General features: G+C 56.4%; 1 protein-coding gene and 1 long non-coding RNA gene across 12 annotated transcripts in view; one reads left to right on the top strand and one right to left on the bottom strand.

Moving 5' to 3' along the window:
* Positions 1–353: 353 nt before the first annotated feature.
* Positions 354–2,823, bottom strand: LOC140596000 (uncharacterized). Its single transcript, XR_011998023.1, has 3 exons — positions 2,745–2,823; positions 1,477–1,637; positions 354–764 (listed from the first exon to the last, which is right to left on the bottom strand). It is a non-coding gene; the product is annotated as an uncharacterized lncRNA (long non-coding RNA).
* Positions 2,824–7,260: 4,437 nt separating this feature from the next.
* Positions 7,261–19,284, top strand: part of SPEG (striated muscle enriched protein kinase) — a 59,012-nt gene continuing 46,988 nt past the window's right edge. For 3 of the 11 annotated variants that reach the window (XR_011997925.1, XM_072742067.1, XM_072742078.1), the window contains exons 1-3: positions 7,261–7,749; positions 16,942–17,031; positions 17,115–17,451. Coding sequence is in view for 7 of the 11 variants with exons in the window: in XM_072742067.1 (XP_072598168.1) it covers positions 7,371–7,749; positions 16,942–17,031; positions 17,115–17,451 (806 nt within the window). In the remaining 4 variants the exon portion in view is untranslated. Of the gene's footprint in view, positions 7,750–13,769; positions 13,992–14,344; positions 14,487–14,615; positions 14,914–15,380; positions 15,424–15,796; positions 16,374–16,941; positions 17,032–17,114; positions 17,452–19,284 lie in introns of those variants that run through there. The other 8 variants (XM_072742070.1, XM_072742074.1, XM_072742072.1 and 5 more) reach the window with 8 other exon arrangements.

The following is a 19,284-nucleotide window of genomic DNA, read 5'->3' as shown; positions in this document are numbered from 1 at the left end:
TCCCCCAGGGCCTGTCACCCTACTGTTCCCACAACCTCCCAGCCTTGCTGTGTGTCTGTGGCACACGGTTGGGGGGGTGCGGGGGGGCAGGGGGCTTTTGTTTAGGGAAACTTGAATACCTCCTGTTAGACCCCAATTCCTGGGCTGCCCCCCTTGGGCCCCCTACTCAACCTTCAGATCATCAGGGCCCCAGGGACACCACCTGCTGTTCTTGGAAGGACACAGACTGGCTCTGGAGTAGGGCTCCCCTAGTCCCTTCCCCAAAGGAGCTCACAGCCTCTTCCCATTAAAGCTGCCTGAACGCCTTCTATGTGCAAGGGCCGATTCAGGAAAAATAACAATGTTAAGAAAAATAGAAAGCTCTATCTTGTTTTCGGAGAAGAAGACTCAAACACTCTAAAGATGCCAATTCATGCTACATTAACCAGTACTTCCAACGCAATGCAGTCTCAAGGAAAATACCAAAGGGAAATTTGGGGAGCATTTGGTAAGCATAGGGGAGGGGAGTGTAGGACATATGGGGAAAAAAAAGGAAATCCTAGAACAAAGTATTAACCCAGATATATTAAAGGTTTCTGTGGGGAAAACTTAATGATTCAATATAGGCTTGGGGGCCATTGGGCAGCCACGAGGGGCAGGAATGAAGCCTGTCTCTTTTCGCTCCTTCCAAAAGATAAATTCCAGATAGATCCAAGACTTAGGAAGCTTGATGGATCCATATAGGCTTCAGCCTTCAAGTTGTCCTCACAGACTTAAGGATTGTTCTGTAAAGGAGGGGGGGAGGAGGGTAGAGATCACAAACATGGTAAATTCAGACATTCTGTAGGGAAAACAAACAAACCCAAAACGTAACAGGGCTTTAGTCTTAGGTTCCCTAGTCTGACATTCCTAACTGGCTTTTTCCAGAAACTTCCAAAGCCTTTCTGGTGTCTCTAGCTTTCTCCCTCTCCTTGGATGTCACCCTTGCTCACAAATTGCTCCTTCCCTCTGGGTTATGGGTTATGTAGCTCCTCCCTATAAGAATGCTCCCTTCTCTGTGGTAGTCTTCATCTTTGCCCGGGGAGCATCGTGGGCACACCCCAGGTCCCCACTGTCTATACCGGTGACTCGTGGTCGTTTCTACCCCCCTCCAGTGGGATGAATGCTGTGAGCCCCAGAAAAACTCCCAGTCAACCCCTAGTGGAATTCCAAGTGAAATTAGAAGTAACATTTGCAGTGTCTTCACCCCAGGATACAGGAGGCGGAGCAGGTGAGGGCCCCCTGGTGGGGGCCCAGAATCTGAGCTCATCTCTCTGTGAGAGAAACACGCTTGGGTGAGGCTGGGCTCAGGTAGACAAGAGGTAGTGCATGTACCTGTGAGCAATTTCAGGAGCTTCTCAGCAATTTCTTCTTTCCCCTAAATGAGTATGCTCACTCATCTAGCCCACAAAGGATAAAGGGACACCAAGGTCAGGGAAGGTCTTAGAGGCATCCTACCCTCCAAAAAAGCTTAGGTGCAGACCAGTCACTAGAGTGGAATCTAGGAATCGCAGATTCTCAGAGTCAGATGTCAAGGCCCCCAGGCGGTGATGCCCACGATCCAGAAGTCCCCCCCTGGCCTTGCGCAAACATCTTGATGAGCAGTCATCAAGCTCTGCCTGAATGTGTCAGAGAACACACTACGTCCACGGTGACCGCTTGTAGCTGGGGCCAGAAAGCTCTCCTCTTTGGCACACGCCTGTCTCCTGTGATGACTACCCACTTGTTCAGACAGGAGAGGAGGCCCAGCCCCACCCTGTGTCCCCAGTGGGGAAGAGCCTTCCTGGGAGCAGAAGTCCTCTGGTTTGGCGGGGGGGGGGGGGGGGGGGGCTGGCTGGCTCATTTGGTAGAGCGCCTTGACTCTTGACCTTGGCGTTGTGAGTTCAAGCCTCACATTGGGTGTTGAGATTACTTAAACATAAAATATTTTAGGGGCGCCTGGGTGACTCAGTGGTTGAGCGCCTGTCTTCAGCTCAGGGGGATGATCCCAGGGTCCTGGGATCGAGTCCTGCAACAGGTTCCCTGCAGGGAGCCTGCTTCTCCCTCTGCCTATGCCTCTACCTCTCTCTCTGTGTCTTCATGAATAAATAAAATCTTTAAAAAATAATAAAAATATTTTTAAAACCCCCTCCCCCAAAAAACCCCAAAAACCTAGGTAGAAATCCTCTGGTTCCAAATGCTCTGCTTTGCCTATCTCCTTGGGAGCTGGAGAATGAGGCAGGGAATGTAGGGCAAGGGACATGGATATGGCGGTGCTCCCAAGGAATGGACAAAATAAGCCAAGAAAGATCTGGGTTCCATGTGGTCATACACGTGCACCCCATCACCTCCACGGCAAAACCTCTCCCTGTTCCTTGGGACACTCTGATGTTTTCTCTTACAAGACTCTGAAAGTCACGGAGAAGTGAGAGAGCTCACAGATAGCAGACTAGCATCTCATTGGGCCCGGGGGACCCATTCTAGACCATCTCAGACCCCGCCTAATGGGTGAGGTAGAAAGGATTATGGAGACAAAACGTGTCCCTAAGCTGGGAACTGAGGGCTCAGGGGACACCGTCCTGCCCTCTCCACTCTGACTACCCTCCTCCCCTCCCACCCACTCACCCTTCCCCCTTCCTCCTCTCACCAGCTTGTCTTGGAGCCTTATGCAAATATACATCGAGGACCTCTGGTTCAGCGCCTGAATGTCAGCTAATTAAGGGGAAGGTTTTCATTCTTTCACTCACCACGGGTTTCCCGGTGCCCGAGAGAGTACTTGCTCCATAGAAGGTGCTCATGAAATATTTAAGTACTTGTTGAATGAATACCCACTGAGCACTTTTATTTACTTTTCTCCAAATTAAATATTTACTGGGAAGGCTGATGACCCCCACTTCACTCGCTGATCCAACCAACATTTACTGACCTTTTACCATGTGCTAGGCCCATGGTGCACGTTATGACCCACAGGAAACTCCCCACGGCCCAGAGAGGTGGGGTGAGCTGCCAAGGTCGCACAGCATTATCTGTGGCAGAGGAGGACCAGGCCCCGGGCTCCTTGGCCTCCGGAGCCCAGATCTCTTTCCATGACACCATAGGCTTGTGATCTCGAGGCAGGACAGAGTGGCAGCACACTCCAGGCCTGGCGCCAGGCCGCGGGGCACTATGGGGCCCATTCTGAGGGACAGATGAGCCCTTAGCTGCCAGCTGCCCTGGGTGGCGGGCCTGGCCAGAGCCCGTGGCTTCCCCTGTCACAGCCCTGGCGGGCTCCTCCAGGAGAGGGCGCCCCCGATTCACACGGGCCGGTGCCCGCCCTTCCTGGGCCCTGCACCCGGGCACGCGCATCAGTGAATGCCCCCAGGCCAGACATTTGGCCAGGAGATACATAAGCCATGTTCTAGGCCCTGTGCCAGGCTCTTTTAAATAGTTAATACTCATTTTAATATTTAATATAATAACTTAAAGCCATCACAGAAACCCAAGTCAGATCATGTGATTCCTGAACTCAAGATCCTCTGAGAGGACTTCCCTTTTTCACCAGGAATAAAAGTGCCACGGCCTACGAGATGCTAGGCTATCTGGCCCCTGCTCCCCATCTGACCTCACGTCTCTTTCCTCCCCACTGGGCCCCTGGTTCTTCTTGGAGCCCTACCGGGCGCATCATTCCCTCTGCCTGAAGCAGTCCTGTCCAGACACTGTACCATCTGCTTCCTAACTCCTTTAGGATTGACTCCGTCATTCCCAGTGAGGCTCCAACCACCCTATCGGAAAGCTCAAGCCTCACCACACTTCCATCTCCCTTGCCCTGCTCCATTTTTCCCATAGGGGCAGGAATCCTTGTCTATTTTGTTCACTGCTACATCCCTACTGCTTAGAACAGGGACAGGCACAGAGTAGGGACTCAAAAAACGTTTGTTGAATGAATGAATCAGTCCTGAGTTGAGCTACCCCATTTTATAGATGAAGAGATGAAGCTTGATGATGTTAAGTGACTTGCTTAAGACCACACAGTTCGGGCACCTGGTGGCTCACTGGTTGAGCATCTGCCTTTGGCTCAGGTTGTGATCCCGGGATCCTGGGATTGAGTCCCTCATCGGGCTCCCACAGGGAGCCTGCTTCTCCCTCTGCCTATGTCTGTGTCTCTCCTGAATAAACAAATTAAGAAAAAAAAAAAAGACCACACAGTTCATGTATTCAACCAGCCAACCAACCAGCCAACCAACCAGCCAACCAACCAGCCAACCAACCAGCCAACATTTACAGACCACCTACTACATGCATTCTGAGCAAACTGGTGAGGTCCAGTGCTAGATGGCTTTGGGTTATTTTTTGTTTTAAATAGTCTCAGGGCGCCTGGGTGGCTGAGTCAGTTGGGGGTCAGACTCTGGGTTTTGGCTCACATCATGATCTTGGGGGTCCTGAGATTGGGCTCTGTGCTCAACAGGAGGTGTGCTTGAAGATTCTCACTTTCTGGCTCTCCTCTGCTCCACTCTTTGCATGCACATGTACATGCACTCTCACTCTCTCTCCAGTAAATAAATAAATCTTTTTAAAAAATAAAATAGTCTCTTCCTTTGTTCTTGATGTTCCATCCTCCTGCAAAGCCTTCCCCCACATTTTTACCTTTTAGAATTACATTCATGTTTAAGACTTCAATTCATCACCAGTGGTTGCCGGGGTTGGTGGAGGGGGTGTGGTTGACCACAAAGAGGATGTTCAGGCAAATATTTAGGGTGATGTTCTGTATGGTCCTGAGGTAGAAGATGCACGATTCTCTGCATTTGTCAAAACCCGAAGAACTGAACAGCACAAAGAGTAAGCTCGAATGCATGCAAACAACAAAGAAATTTCATTCCTCAAGGCTTTTAATCCCCGTGATATAATTCAGTGCTTAAGCGGTCTCTTCTGTACCCTCTGTGCTCACACACACAGGCACACTTTGACTTTGGTGCCCGTGAATGGGGGTGGGGGATGAGGTGACATTGACAGTACCTTTCTCTATCTCAGGATGACTCAGGGCTCCTTCTTTGGCTTCCTCTCTGCCTTCCCAGGCTTCACCCCTCTGGGATCAAGGTCAGGCCTAAGTCTCTTACCTGAACTTTTGTTTAACTTTTCATTTTGAGATAACTATAGATTGGCATGGGGTTATAAGAAACAATACGGGGGCACCTGGGTGGCTGAGTTGGTTAAGCGTCTGCCTTCGGCTCAGGCCATGATCTCAGGGTTCTGGGATCAAGCCCTGCATCAGGCTCCCTGCTCAGTGAGGATTGCTTCACCTTCTCCTCTCTGCTGCTCCCCCTGCTTGTGTTCTCTCTCTCACTGTCAAATAATGTTTTTGTTTTTTTTTATTCATGAGAGACACACGAAGAGAGGCAGAGACATAGGCAGAGGGAAAAGTGGACTCCCCACGAGGAGGTCAATGTGGGACTCGATCCCAGGACCCTGGAATCACGACCTGAGCCAAAGGCAGACGTTCAACCACTGAACCACCCAGATGTCCCAATAAATAAAATCTTAAAAAAAAAAAAATACTATTACCTTCACTTGGCTTTCCCTAATGGTACCACCTTGTGTAAACTCCAGTACAATATCATAACCAGGAAATTGCTATTAGTCTACCCACCTTCTTGAGATTTCACCAGTTTTACATGCATTCATTAGTGGGTGTGTGTTTGTGTGTGTGTGTGTAGTTCTATCTGTGCAATTTTATCACATATGTAGATTCATGTGACCACCACTAGTTAGGGCATGGAACTGCTCTATCAGAAGTCTCACTTGAGGGATCCCTGGGTGGCGCAGCGGTTTGGCGCCTGCCTTTGGCCCAGGGCGCGATCCTGGAGACCCGGGATCGAATCCCACGTCGGGCTCCCAGTGCATGGAGCCTGCTTCTCCCTCTGCCTGTGTCTCTGCCTCTCTCTCTATCTCTCTGTGACTATCATAAATAAATAAAAAAAATTAAAAAAAAAGAAGTCTCACTTGAGATTTTATTTTATTTTATTTATTTTATTTTATTTATTTTATTTTATTTATTTTATTTTATTTTATTTTATTTTATTTTATTTTATTTTTTAAGGTTGCTCCATGCCCAGTATGGAGCCCAAAATGAGGCTTTAACTCATGACTCTGGTCAAGTCCTGAGCTGAGATCAAGAGTCAGACACTTAACGAACTGAACCATCCAGGAGCCCCACACTTGAACTTTTAAAAGCAGTAAAGTCCTATCTTGATGTTTGTCAAAGTGCAGCCCTAAGAAGCATCACAGTCTCCTGGACCCTTGTGAAATGTGCCGATTCCTGGGCCCTCCCAGCATCCCCCATGCACCTGCGTCTCTGGGGGTGGGGCCTGAGTGTCTGCGTTTCCAGCAGGCACCGTCCTTGGAGAACCATGCTGTAAATGGCCTCAGTCTGTCCCATCATCTCCAGTTCACCTTCTGCACCATAGCTGTCAAGAGGGAGCCTTCTAAAACACAGTTCTGACCATGTTAGCCTGCTGCTTAACACCCTGCAGCAGCGCCCCACTGCCATCAAGATACAGACCTTAGCGAGCAAAACTTCCACCTCCCCTCCAGCTCAATCCCTACTCCTCTGACCCTAGAACACGTGTCATCTCCTGTCATCATGCTCTGATTTAGGTCATGCTGTTCCCTCTGCCTGGAACATCTCCCCCCCCCCCCCTTCTCTGCCTCTTGTAACCCTTGTTCAACTACCCATTTTTACGGAGGAGGGCTTGGAGGTTGAGAGAGGTTCCCTATTACCCAGCAAGTGAGGGTGGGACCAGCTGAGAGTCTGAATCCGCCCAACTCCCTGCTCCTGGGCTTAGGGTTCACGGAGGGGGCATGGAGGCTTGGGACACCACTGGGACACCACTGGTCCTTCTTCCTGGTTCTCTGCTTACCTCCACGGGGGCCTGTTTCCCCATCTGCCTCTCGGTCGCAGGTCCAGGACCTCCTCTCCCTCTGCCCCAGCTGGGACTCAGGAGCCTGAGGAGAGGGTGGAAGGGCAGTGGGATCGAGTCCCGGGCGTAACCCGACTCCAGACTCCTGGGTGGGCAGGGGGCAGGCCTGAGCTGCAGGGGAAGGGACCTGGAGCCAGCAGGGTTTGGAGATAGGGGCTCCCGGAGAGAGGGAAGGAGGCACTGGAGTCCAAGTCCCCTCCTCTGCTGCCCCCTCCCTCCACTGCTCCCTCGCAACCCGAGCCGGGGGGCCTAAAAATAGCCCCCGAGGCGCAAACGCCGGCCGCCCCGGTGACCTTCTGGGTAACACAGGCCGAGGGCGGGCGGGCAGCAGGAAGGCAGGGCGCCGGCCCCCCAGGACCCATCCCAGGGCGCCATCCCCCCGAGTTCCAGAGACAACCCGCAGCCCAGCTCGCAGAGGCCATGCAGAAAGCCCGGGGCACGCGAGGCGGGGACGCGGGCACGCGGGCGCCCCCCAGCCCCGGGGTGCCCCCCAAGCGAGCCAAGGTGGGCGCCGGCGGAGGGGCGGCGGCGGGGGCGCCCGCCTTCCTGCGGCCCCTGAAGGACGCGGCGGTGCTGGCGGGCGGCGACGTGCGGCTGCGGGTGGCGGTGAGCGGGACGCCCCAGCCCAGCCTCAGCTGGTTCCGGGACGGGCAGCCCCTGCCCCCGCCGGCCCCCGAGCCCAGCTGCCTGTGGCTGCGGAGCTGCGGGGCGCGGGACGCCGGCGTGTACAGCTGCAGGGCCCGGAACGAGCGGGGCCAGGCCTCCTGCGAGGCTGTGCTCACCGTGCTGGAGGTCGGAGGTAATGGGGCTGGGGGCTGGGGCTGGGGGCTGGGGGCCACGTGGGCCGGTGCGTGCATCCCGCCCTCTTCCCGGGTGCTCCGGCTTCTCCGCTGCAAGGACCCAGAGGTGCCCGCCGAGAGGAAAGTGGGCATGGGGGGGAGGGGTGTCAAAGTAGGAAGGTTAGAGGTCAAGGGTCAGCATTTGGTAAGCAAAACCCGAGCCCCACTCCCACTCGGGCCTCTCCGGGAACTGCCCAGTGAAAGGCCTCCTGGCTTCCCTGTAGAGAGAGAAAATCGCTTGGGGGGAAATCGTCTTTATCAACTCTGATAGTTAAAGGGAGACACTTGACAGGTGTGTGTGTGTCTGAAACAGGGGCAAGCTCCCCCGGTCACGCTGCAATGCTGAGGGATGGGTCAGAGCTCCTGGCAGGCCATCGCTGGGGTAGGTTGGAAGATCTGCACTGGGCTAGTTGGAAGAAGCAAGCAGGTGGACTAGTATGAATAGGGTGCAGAGCATCAGGAGGTGGAGCTGGGGCTGGGGGCTCCCCAGGGTGTGTGAGAATCCATAAGTGTGTGTGTGTGTGTGTGTGTGTGTGTACCTGTGTAGGCTGTGGAAGGGTCTGGTAGTACAAACAGCTGAGGGATGGGGGTTTGTGGAGTTGCTATGGAAAGCCAATGGGCCACTCTACCTGAGACTCAGAGGGCATGGAAGGGGGGGTGCTCAGGCTGGTACTTGGGCCCCTACGTATGTGGATACAGAGTGCCAGGCTCATGTGCAAAGGGACAGATGATGATCCGAGGCAGAAGAGAGTGGACCAAGATTGGGCCTGGTACTCCTGGTCCTGCTGGGGCCAGGCCCAGGATCAGTGTCGCTTTGGATCAGTGTCTGGGTTTCCTTTTAAATTTTCTCATCCCCTAAACCAGCCAGTTGTTCTCTAGGGCCTTCAATAGAGCCTTGGGCTAACTGAGTCTTGAGAACCAGAATTCTGGAGAAGTAGGCGTAGCCAGGGAGGTAGCAAAGAGCTTGGGCATCATTGAGTGTGTCCCAGGCATTTTCAAGCGGGAACTCTCACTCCAGCTGGGTGGCGTTGTGTCGGGGTACATCCTTGGGGGCTGAGAAGGAAGCACAAGGATGGAGGACCTCAGCAGCCAGAGGGGAAAGGAGGCTCGGAGTGGCAGCATGTGAGGAGATGGAGCAGGGGCTCAGCCTCCCTCTGTCAGCACCTTGCCCTACCCTGCCCACCCTCCTACAGTCTTGAGCACTGGTTCCTTGGACTCCCTGTGGCCAAGCCTGGGGCAGAGAGGGTCAAGGCTGGCTTCTCTTGATTGGCCAGGTACAGGTTATCCCAGCCTGGAGTCAGGGGAAGGGACCCATCCTGGCAGCGCTCTGAGCTGAGGAAGGATCAGACTTCTTGGGGATCTTAGCTCTGGTCCCTTGGGCCAAAGGGGACTGAAAACAGAATATAAATCAAATCAAAGGGCATGATAGATCTGTAAGAATACGGTCTGGGAGAGAGATTTTATTTTATTTTTTAAAAAACTATTTTATTTTTAAAAGATTTTATTTACTTACTGGAGAGAAAGAGACCCAGAGCTCATGAGCCAGGGGGAGCAGCAGAGAGAAGTAGGGTCCCCATTGAGCAAGGAGCACTACTGTGGAGTTCAGCTCCATCCCAACCCTCGGACTCTGGGATCCTGGCCTGAACCGAAGGCAGATGCTTAACCCATTGAGCCACCAGGTGCCCTGGGGACAGAGGTTTCAGGGAAGGATAAGGAAGCTCTGAGGAGTGCCACGTTGGTTTTGAGTTGAAATGACAACAGAGAACCTCAGGTCCGAATGCTTCCTTTTGCAAGAAAGGACACGGTAGTCCAGAACGGAGGAAGATCTGCCGGAAAATGCATTACTAGTTATGGCCACCCAGAATTAAGAACCCATTCCTCCTGGTTTCCACTCTGGGGCTTTTTAACTACTCAAGGAATTCTGGAGGGAGGAGAGAGAAAAAGAAAGGGAGGGGAGCTGTCCATTGTATGGAGAGTAGCCCAGGCCTTCATTCTGAGAGGAGAGCCCCCTGGCCCGCTTGAGTCCCCCAAAGTGGGGAGAGTGACGAGGTGTTAGATAGACACCCTCTCACCCCCCTCAAGCAGCACTGTGTTTCCCTGCAAGATGGGTTTCCTCTGTCCCTCTGTAAGCTGGCTAGCAGGTCGGCAGGACTGAATGCTGGCTGGGCATAGCTAGACAGAGGCCAGGAGGACCGCCTCCAGGCTGCTCCAGTGGAACAGCATGTTTGAGAGGCCTAGGGTAAGGAAAGGACCCTGGGTGCCACGAGGACTGGACCTGGGCCTTTTGACAGTCATGTTTAAACCGGAAGACTGAGCTGCGGCAAGTCACAGTTGAGAACTTTTCCCTGCTAATGAAATCTTTATCCCAAGCCCAATCTTATAATTATTATTAACTGGTAATAATTCTTAGTAATAATTTATAATGTTGTGAAGAGCTCCATGTGTGGCAGGTGATACACCATCACATCTTTTGACGTATCAGTGAAGTCCCATAGCAACCCTGGGGAAGCCGGTACAAAGGATGAAGTGATATTTCTTGTACAGATTGAAGGTGGGGATGGAAGCAGGGATGGAAGGAAGTCTGTTCTCCTGCAAAGAGCTTGACTACTACGCCCCTTCCACAGGAAGGGGAGGGCAGGGCTTTGCTCCGGGGATGGTGGGGGACTGACTGCCAGTCTGGCTGCCTCCTCCTCCGATTGCCCCTCCCCCCCATCAGTACCTGCCCAGTTACTATGGGTCTTAGTCAGGGGCAGCTGGGCAAGCTGCTCAGCAGTGCTCAGACTTACGCATGGAAAACTTTCTCAGTTGGGATCAACAGCAGGAGGACTTCAGCGTTCTCGAGGAAGCCCAGCCAGGACCTGGCTGCAGAAGAAGGAGGCAGTTTCCTGGCTGGGATTGCCATCTGGCTCGGCAAGAGAGGGTGATGCTCAGGTTCCTGGCACTCCTGAAGCCTGAGATGTTAGCTCAAGGATGGAGGGCTATCGGCATGGCTTGGGGAGGCTGGGGCCTTGAGAAGACAAGTGGGCTGCAGACTGGAGAATCTGGAAGAATGGACACAGGAGGGTGGGGTTTGGGGTATAGAAATGAGGAAAGAAAAAAAAAGGAAAGAATGGGAATATTGAGAATGACAGATATGCAGGCTACTTGTAGAATCTTTAACATGGGTACAGCACCCCATCTCCTGTCATTATTTAATCTTCTATGCCTAGATTCCTGTGGTGATGTTTATACCTATAAGAAAACTAGAGTTCCAAGGGGGAGTTTCCCTGAGGTCACATGGCTAATGAGGTAACAGAGCCAGATATGTTAGATGGGTTCAGGTCCACGTTGCCTGTCTTCATAAAAAGAAGCAAGGGAAGACTAAGGCCAGGACCTGCCATCATTAACCATCCTTCTCCCAATCATATCCCTGAAGTCATCTTCTGGAAAGTCTCCAAGATAGGTGGGCATTCTTCTTCAAAACATCAGGCTCCCACCTGTGTGGGCTGAGGAGCTATATGCAAACCAAAGGACCAGAACAAGTATCACCCTCAACCCTTGGGACATGTGTGGCTGAAGGGAGAGGCCTAAAGGGCAGGGGGTAAGGAGGAGAGGGCACAGCCGAGAGGAGGGGCAAGCTGACAGTGCTTACGGTGTTTGTTGGCTGTTTTATAGCCAGAGTCCAGGAGACTGGTTTCAATCAGAAGGGCCAAAGGTCTACAGATAGGAGTGAACCATGTTGGGAACTTGAGGGCATGGAGACACGAGGTTAGAGACGGGGGAGAGGGCTTCTTCAGGCAAGGAAAAGATGGGGAATGCACCAGAACCTGTGTTGAGGGATATTCTGCAGTTATCTTTTTCACCAGGAATTTGGAATGTCTGGATGAAAAGCCAGGAGGAAACTAGTAGGGGGTTGGGGATGAGTAGGGAGAGTGTCGCCATCCATTCATGCCCAGTCCTCATCAGGGAGGGGAGGAGGAGCCAAAGTGGGAGCAGTGAGGAGCCCTGGGAAGAGAGAGAGGCAGGAGCAGAGAAGCCTCCAAGAGACCTTTCTTGAAGGCAGGGCAGGCTCTCCCGGGAAGATCCTGAGTGGCACTCGAGATGGCCACTTCTCCAGCTATTTCTTAGAAAAGGCTCTGGTTCAGGACAGAGGAGGGAGAAAGCCTGGATGAATGAGCTGTTCCAGGAAGACTTACTACCCCTATTCCAGCCACCCCCAGCTGTGCCACTCCCTCCCATTTTATCTATGTCTATTGTGGACCAGTCACTGTTCTAGTGGCTTGGGATACATGATGGGGGTGGGGAGGGGGAGAGGAATCCCACAAATTCCTGTCCCCCTAGAGATCATCACATCCTAGTGCATAGACAACAGGCAATAAACACATCAAATAAGTAAACATGGTGTAGTATGTCAGCAGTGTAGAGCAGGGTAAGAGAAAGGAGGGAAGGGAGAAATTGGACCTTTCAGGCAGGAAAGAAAGAAAGCAGAGAGGAGGGGAGTGGGTTCATGTGGCTCAGAGCAGGGTCTGTGTGAGAGATCAGGCCTGTCATGATGAGTCGGGTTTTCTCTGAAAGGGGAGAGGCTGGCAGTGCAGAAATTGGAAGTCTGGGGTTTGGGGAAATAGCAGAGAGGCACAGCTGCCCAGCCACGGAGGGAAAAATAGGGCAATCTAGGGCCAGCTGGGGGTGGCCCACCCTGCAAGCATGCCCCAGGCCAGCCCTGCGGGGGTGAGCAGTGCAGACCCAGAGCAGGAACACAGAATCCCACAGGCCTGTCCTCGGCCCAGCTGTCCCGTCACTCATGCCCGCTGCCCATTGGTTATTTTTGCTATGGAATGTGCCAGCCCCTCGGATTCTCCTGGAGAACAGGGGTTCAAGTTACTCCCTCTCCTCACTCAGCTCCCCCATCTGTGACTGTGTGTATTTGGGGGTGGGCAGGGAAAGTGCCTATGGGTGTCCAGGGTCCTCTGGCTGGAACCGATATGGTCACACACACACACGGAGGCTCTCAGCACACATCCCATTCATGCATCTGCACAGGTGACATCGGTCTTTGGGGGTTTGGGAAACAGGGCCACCTGTATGCACCCAGAAAGTACAAGACATGACTTTGAACCTAAAAAAAAAAAAATAAAGAAAAAGAGTCCCACAAGCTCAAATAACTTAAGAAGCCAAGTAGAAACAGTAACGGCGAGGTATTGTTGTTAGTGGCTGAACTTGAACATGCTCGTCCCACTGAAAATTTGTGTAGGCTGAGCAAAACTCATGAGTTGGCTCTGTATTTATTTTGGACTCATGTTTTAAAGAAACAAAGTTCGGGAACATACTGACCTATTAGCCTGGGAGGCTTTATGGCAGAGTGGTCAATGACTGTCACAGTAGAATCCCAGCTCTCCCAATTATTGGTATTGTGACCTTGGGCAAATAACCTCTCTGCCTCAGTCTCGCCCCTTGTTGTGACGATTGATTGAATTTTTCAATTGAACTGAATTGATATGAATTGAATTCATATAAAAGTGCTTAGCGCACTGCTCAGTAGATACCAAGCTCGCCGTACGTGTCAACGAAAATGACTGTAGTCACAGCTCAGAAACCGGGAGTGGCACCCCTTGTGTTTGCCCGGGTGGGCATTTGGATCCACAGGACAGCGGAGACACAAAACCTGCGTGGCTTTGGCTATGTGGTGGGACTTCTCTGAGCCTTAGTCGCTTGTCAGTTAAACGGAGCCGGTTCTGTGTTCCTAAGGGGTTGTCGAGAACGAGGAAAATTTACAAAGTGCCTGGCACTTAGTAAATGCTTAAGAAACTTGTTTTATAATGATTGTTGGGGCGGGGGTGGGGGGAGGCTTGAGCTGCTCTATGAAGGCAAAGTGTGCACAGGGCTGAATGGGAGGAGGACAGGGCAAGTCTGGGGAGATGCTCACCCACGAGGGAGAAGGCGGGTCCTATGGGTGCCGAGGAGGATACCGCTGGGCCCGTCGCTGGGGGGGGGGGTGTACGCAGGGGCAGGGACGGAGGACCCGGCATCAGAAAACGCCAGGGCCCCCTCTGGCTGTCCTCAGGGGCTCTGGATCCGGGTGGCACGGAGCCCGCACCCACCAGGGCCCTTGCCCGGGGTGTGACCTAGGCGCCCCCACGGCGCCCAGGCCCCCGCCGCGTCGGGGCCACCGCGAGCTCCGAGATCCGCGCTGCCTGGCAGGGCGGCGCGTGCGCGTGTTTGCGGGGTGAGCAAGTGGGCTGCGGTGACCTTCCGGCCGCCCGCGGGAGGCCAGGGGGTGGCGTGGGGGCCGCGGCCGGCTGCCCGGGAAGGCGGCCCCAGCCCCACGGGGGCCGCCGCGCGCTCTTCTGTGCCTCAGTTTCCCCATGTGCCCAGGGCCCAGGACGCAGGTGCGGGGTGGGGGGGACCCGGAGGCAGGTGAGCGCCGCCCCGGCGAGCCGGGCAGGGAGGGGGCGCCAGGTGGGGCGCAGGCCGGCGGGGGAGGGGCGGGCCCAGGGCGCGGGCGCCGCCGCCGCCGCCGCCGCCGCCGCCGCCCTCCCCCCGCCCGGGCTCGGCGGCCCCGCGGCTCCTCCCGCCACCGGCGCCGGCTCCCGCCCGCTCCCCCTCGCCCCCGGCCCCGCCTCCGACTCCGCCCCGCCCCCGCCCGTCCCCTCCTCGCCCGGCCGCCGGCGCGGCCCCCTCCCCCGCCATGAAGAAGCTGTGGGTGAAGAAGCGTTTCCAGGTGAGGGCTCCGGGGGCGGGCGGCGCCGGGAGGGCCGGGGGGGGGCCGGCGCCCCGGGGAGGGCGGGTCACCGCGGCCGGGCCCGGGGAGGGGGCGCCGGGGCCGCGGCCGCCGCACCCCGCCGCCGAGGGCCGCGGCCGGGGCTCGGGGGCTCCGGGGCTCCGGGGGGCCGCGCCTCCGCCCTCCCGCGCCCCGCAGCCCCCGCCGAGCGCCCGCGGGCTCCCTGCCCCCCGGGCCCCGGTCCGGAGTCTTCCATCCTCCCCGGCTCCTGGGAGCCGCGCTCACCGGCGCCGAGCTCCGCCGGTCCCCAAGCCCTGCCCTGTCCTCCGCGCGCCCAGGCCTCTTCCGCGCTCCCGAGGCTCCGGCCCTCGGGGACCTTGCCCTCCGCTCCCCATCACCCTCTCTGCCCACCTGACACCTATGTCAGGTGTCCGACCCCCCCCCGCCCCCCGCAGGAATCCGTGTCCTCGTCCCTCCACCTCCCGAGCATCCAAGCTCCCCCCACCCCCATCTCCTCCTTCACGTCAGCCTCCCGTCCTGTGTCCTGGCTCCTAGCTCTGGGGTGCAGCTCAGGTCCCCAGTCCTGTGAGCCTCTGTGGGACTCGCTGCGTGTGCTCCACAGCTGGGGGCCCTCGCTTCCTCCTCTGCTCCTCCCCAGGGCCCAGCTGGGTAGCCCCGAGCTCTTGCTGGGAGGGCCGAAGGGCCGGGAAGAGTGGGGACATTCCCTCCAGGGGAAGCTGCAGGTTCTGTGCTTTACCTCCCCGGCTCCCCCCAGCCCCCCCCACCCCCCAGGCCCTGGAATGAGTTTCTGTTTAATAGAGGTTTGGATGGGAGGTAGGGGACAGCGGGAGCCAGCCTTCCCCTCAACAACTCATTCTGGCTTTTCTCTTGCAGAAAACCGGCCACTCCCGCCGGGCCTTTGGCCGACTCACCCATGGTGCGTGGACCACAGGCTCCCTGCTCTAGCCCATGCCCACTCCTTCTCTTGGTCCATGTCCCTCCACGAGGCACCCAGGCCCCAAAGACAGCCCATGAGATGTGGGATCCCCCAATAAGCATCCATACCCACTCAAGGAGGTGCCCTGTACCCTGCAGCTGTGGGGTGAGGGGGGCGTAGGGGGACTCACTAGCACACCCCACCATGGGCCTGGGCTCAGGGGGCTCCATCTGTAGGGCCAAGCGGGAGGGATGAGCTCACTGCCATACGTCAGCATCCAGCACACGGCTCCTGGTTGTCATGGCACTCAGAGAAACTGAGGCACAGAACCTGCTAGAATCTGGGAAAGTTAAAAATATGCCCAGGAAACTTTGCTTATAGCCTAACCCCTGGGCATTTTTGAGGACCATTCAGCAGTAGAAGATAAGGATTGGGAAGAGGGTGCCTGTCACATCATGATGCAGAACAGGTCGGGATGGGGGGGATTGGTTTATGAGGAAGGGTCAAGGCACAATGCAAATATTTTACGAGAGGGTGGGCCTGACCCCTGATGGGGAGCCTGGGTCTGAGACCTGGCTGAGCACAAGCAGATGTGTGTGTGTGTATATGTGTGTGCGCGTGGCCAGTGGCAGCACCAGTGCGAGTGCCAAGGGTACAGAATCACTGGGGCAGTTGGAATAACCAGCCAAAGCATGTGCGCTCCCCAGCTGGGCACAGGGGGAGCCTGCAGGCTGTCAGGATGAGAGATGCTTTGCCCATTCCAGGTGTCTCCCTTCCCCTGGCCCATCCCCACAGGGCCTTCCTGGGCACTGGGTACCCTCATGGCCCCTCTGTCCTGCCTTCCCACCATGCCCTGCCCCACAAACGCTCTGATAACAGTCTGTCCATGTCTCTCTCCTGCTGCTCCTATGGAAGCGAAGTTTTCCGCTCCTGCAGAAAGCAAAGTTACGGTAGGAAACTGGCTCCTGCCCTAGCCCCCTTCCTCCCTGCCCGACCCTGGCCTCTCCTCGCCCCACCTCAGCTGCGCCCCGATGTGTTCCGGCTGGTTTGGGGTGGAGGACAGGCTGGCCCTGCGGTTGGTCAAGTGCCCTGACAGTACGACTCTGAGGTGACACTCCTTTGTTCCTGGGGTACCGGAACCTGAAATTTAGAGCCTTGGAACCTAGGATCTTGTTATGTGGGGGCTGCACAGGAACCTATGCTATCATCGACAGGGGAGGATGCGGAGGGCGGAGACCCTGATAATCCACTGAGTGGCTGGGAGGGGCGGTGGCAGGTGGCTTTGAGGGCCAAGGAGGCCGGGATGAGTAGCCAGGGGTCCGGAGGTGAGCCACGGGACTGGCCTGAGCAGCCCAGGATGGGCCAGGGGATGTGGGGGTAAAAGAGAAGAGAAAACAGGTGTGGAAGCCCTGCTGGTGGGAAGAGGGAGCCTGCTGCGGGGGAGGCGGGAGGAGACACAGGGAAGAGTTGGAGTCAGAGGGAGGAGGGCCCTGCCCACACAGACCCCTTCTTCTCCAGACTCGGAGACGGGCGAGGATGACATCAGCGATGTGCAGGGGACCCAGCGCCTGGAGCTTCGGGATGACGGGGACTTCAGCACCCCCACGGGTGAGCTCTCTGGGCTGCTCCAGGAGCAGGCAGGCGGGCTTCCCACAGGAGGTGCCTGGGCTTCACCGTGCTGCTTTCTCTAGGGGGCTCCGACACCCTGGTGGGCACCTCCCTGGACACACCCCCGACCTCCGTGACAGGCACCTCCGAGGAGCAAGTGAGCTGGTGGGGCAGCGGGCAGACGGTCTTGGAGCAGGAAGCGGGCAGCAGGGGTGGCACCCGCCGCCTCCCGGGCAGCCCAAGGCAAGCACAGGCGGCCGGGGCCGGGCCACGGCACCTGGGGGTGGAGCCGCTGGTACGGGCGTCTCGAGCTAATCTGGTGGGCGCAAGCTGGGGGTCAGAGGATAGCCTTTCGGTGGCCAGTGACCTGTATGGCAGCGCATTCAGTCTGTACAGAGGACGGGCGCTCTCCATTCACGTGTAAGTAACGGCCTCCCCCGGGCCGCCCTGTCCCACCTCACCATGTGTCCTGCACTGCCCCTCACCACTCTGTGGCCTCACCCCTCCCTTGCACCATCCGTCCCTCTGTGCACTTCACCGCCCCGGCTGCCACCCTGGCCCCGGCTACCTACTCTGTCCTCCCACACGGCATCCTCCCTCCTGTGCCATCACCACCCACAGCCTCCTGCTCCCACCTGTCCTGGCTCCCTGTGCCATCTCCATGGTCTCGTGGACCCCTCCATCCTTTCCTCATCCCCTCCAAGATCTCCACTTTCCCAGGGGCCCTCTCCCACCTCGCCCATTCAGGCTCCAGTTGTCCCCAGGATCCCCCCCCACCCCGCCCAAGGGCCCCCTCCGTGCCTGCTGTCTCAGCAGCTGCTGCCTTTTCTTCTCCCTGCACATTCCTGTTCCCATGTGGGCCTTTTTCTGGGAGGAACGGAACCTTTTTGCCAGGCAGCTCCCGAGAGAGCAGGAGAGCCAGGGAGCAAGAGCACGGCCGGGAGAGAGAAGAGAGTGAGGTGGTCAGGGAGCTGATGGGGCCAAGGGCCAGGAGGATGTGGGCTGTGTGGGAGGCAGGGAGGGCTGGACTCAGGGGGCTGGGGTGGAGACAGAGGGCTGGGAGTGATGGAGGCCCGGAGCTTGTGAGGACCTGGTGGGAAATGCCTGTGCAGAGTGGGGGGGGAGCCTGGGGGGGTGAGGGTTGTCCTGGCAGGGGATGGTGAGGAGCAGGAGCGGAGGTGTTGGAGTGAGGCGTCAGAGCCATTTTTGGAGGTTTGGGGGCTGGCAGATACAGGAGGGAGTCTATAGTAGCAGAGGGGAGTGGCTGATGATGCAGGTATTGGGAGACCTTTGGGGAAAGAGAGGGACCTAACCTGTGCCGGGTATGGGTGTGTGGGGGAGGGACCATCATGAAGCAGAAAGCAGGAGCCTGGTGGGGGAGGCTATTTGGAAGGTGGTTGGAGTGCCAGTGGTAGGCAGGGGAGAGGTCTGGGGCAGGGGCGGCTCCCTTGCTTTATCTGGTTGGCATGAACCAGCGCTCCCGAGCCCTGGACTTGCCTTTTCCTTCCCTGCCTTCCTTTGCCAGGCCTCAGCCTGAGCCTGGAGTTGCTATGGCAACTTCTGAGGAACCCATTTCCTTAGCGATGTCTGTGGTACAGAGGCTGGCCTAGAGCTCAGAACTGCCGGAGAGAGGCCTCCTCTGCTGTCCCCAATTTCTCTCCCAGCCTTACCCAGTTCCCAGAGGCCATCCCTCCCCTTGGGGACTCTGCTGTCCCTCCCCCAGAGTAGACTCTGGCTCCCCGGAGGTGGCAGGCAGAGGCTGTGTTCCCTCGGGCACCGGGCACCATGGATTGCCATTCTACCCCTCACCCCTCCGGCCCGGTCAGAGATGGGGTCTGCAGTGGGGGTGGCTGGCCCAGGTAGCCTGAGACAGCCTTCCCCTCAGGCACCCCTAGAACTTCTGCTGTGGCCAGTACCCTATTTCGTGTCCGTTCTGTGCCCTCAGAATCCTAGACATTTGGAGGGAATAGGGCTCAGGAGTCAGACTGCCTTGGTTCCAATCCTGGCACCAGCCATTTCCTAGCTGTGTCACCTTGGTGAGGTACTGTACCTCTTATGCCTCAGTGTCTTCATCTGTAAATGGAGGCAGTAACAGCTCTTAGCTCAGAGGGTTGTCCTGAGGGTTGTTGGTTGTGTTGTTGTGGGGGTTACAAGCGTGAATGCATTTTAACCCTTTTGTACAGTCCTGGCCCCCAGTAAGGATTCAGTGAGCCGTTTCCTGAGTTTTTATTAAGCTCTCTCTAATGTGTCAGG

This window comes from Vulpes vulpes, chromosome 16 (genome assembly GCF_048418805.1).
Source record: "Vulpes vulpes isolate BD-2025 chromosome 16, VulVul3, whole genome shotgun sequence".
Classification (NCBI taxonomy): domain Eukaryota; kingdom Metazoa; phylum Chordata; class Mammalia; order Carnivora; family Canidae; genus Vulpes; species Vulpes vulpes.
The sequence above is the reverse complement of the archived record's forward strand: the minus strand, read 5'-3'. Positions and strand labels throughout refer to the sequence as shown.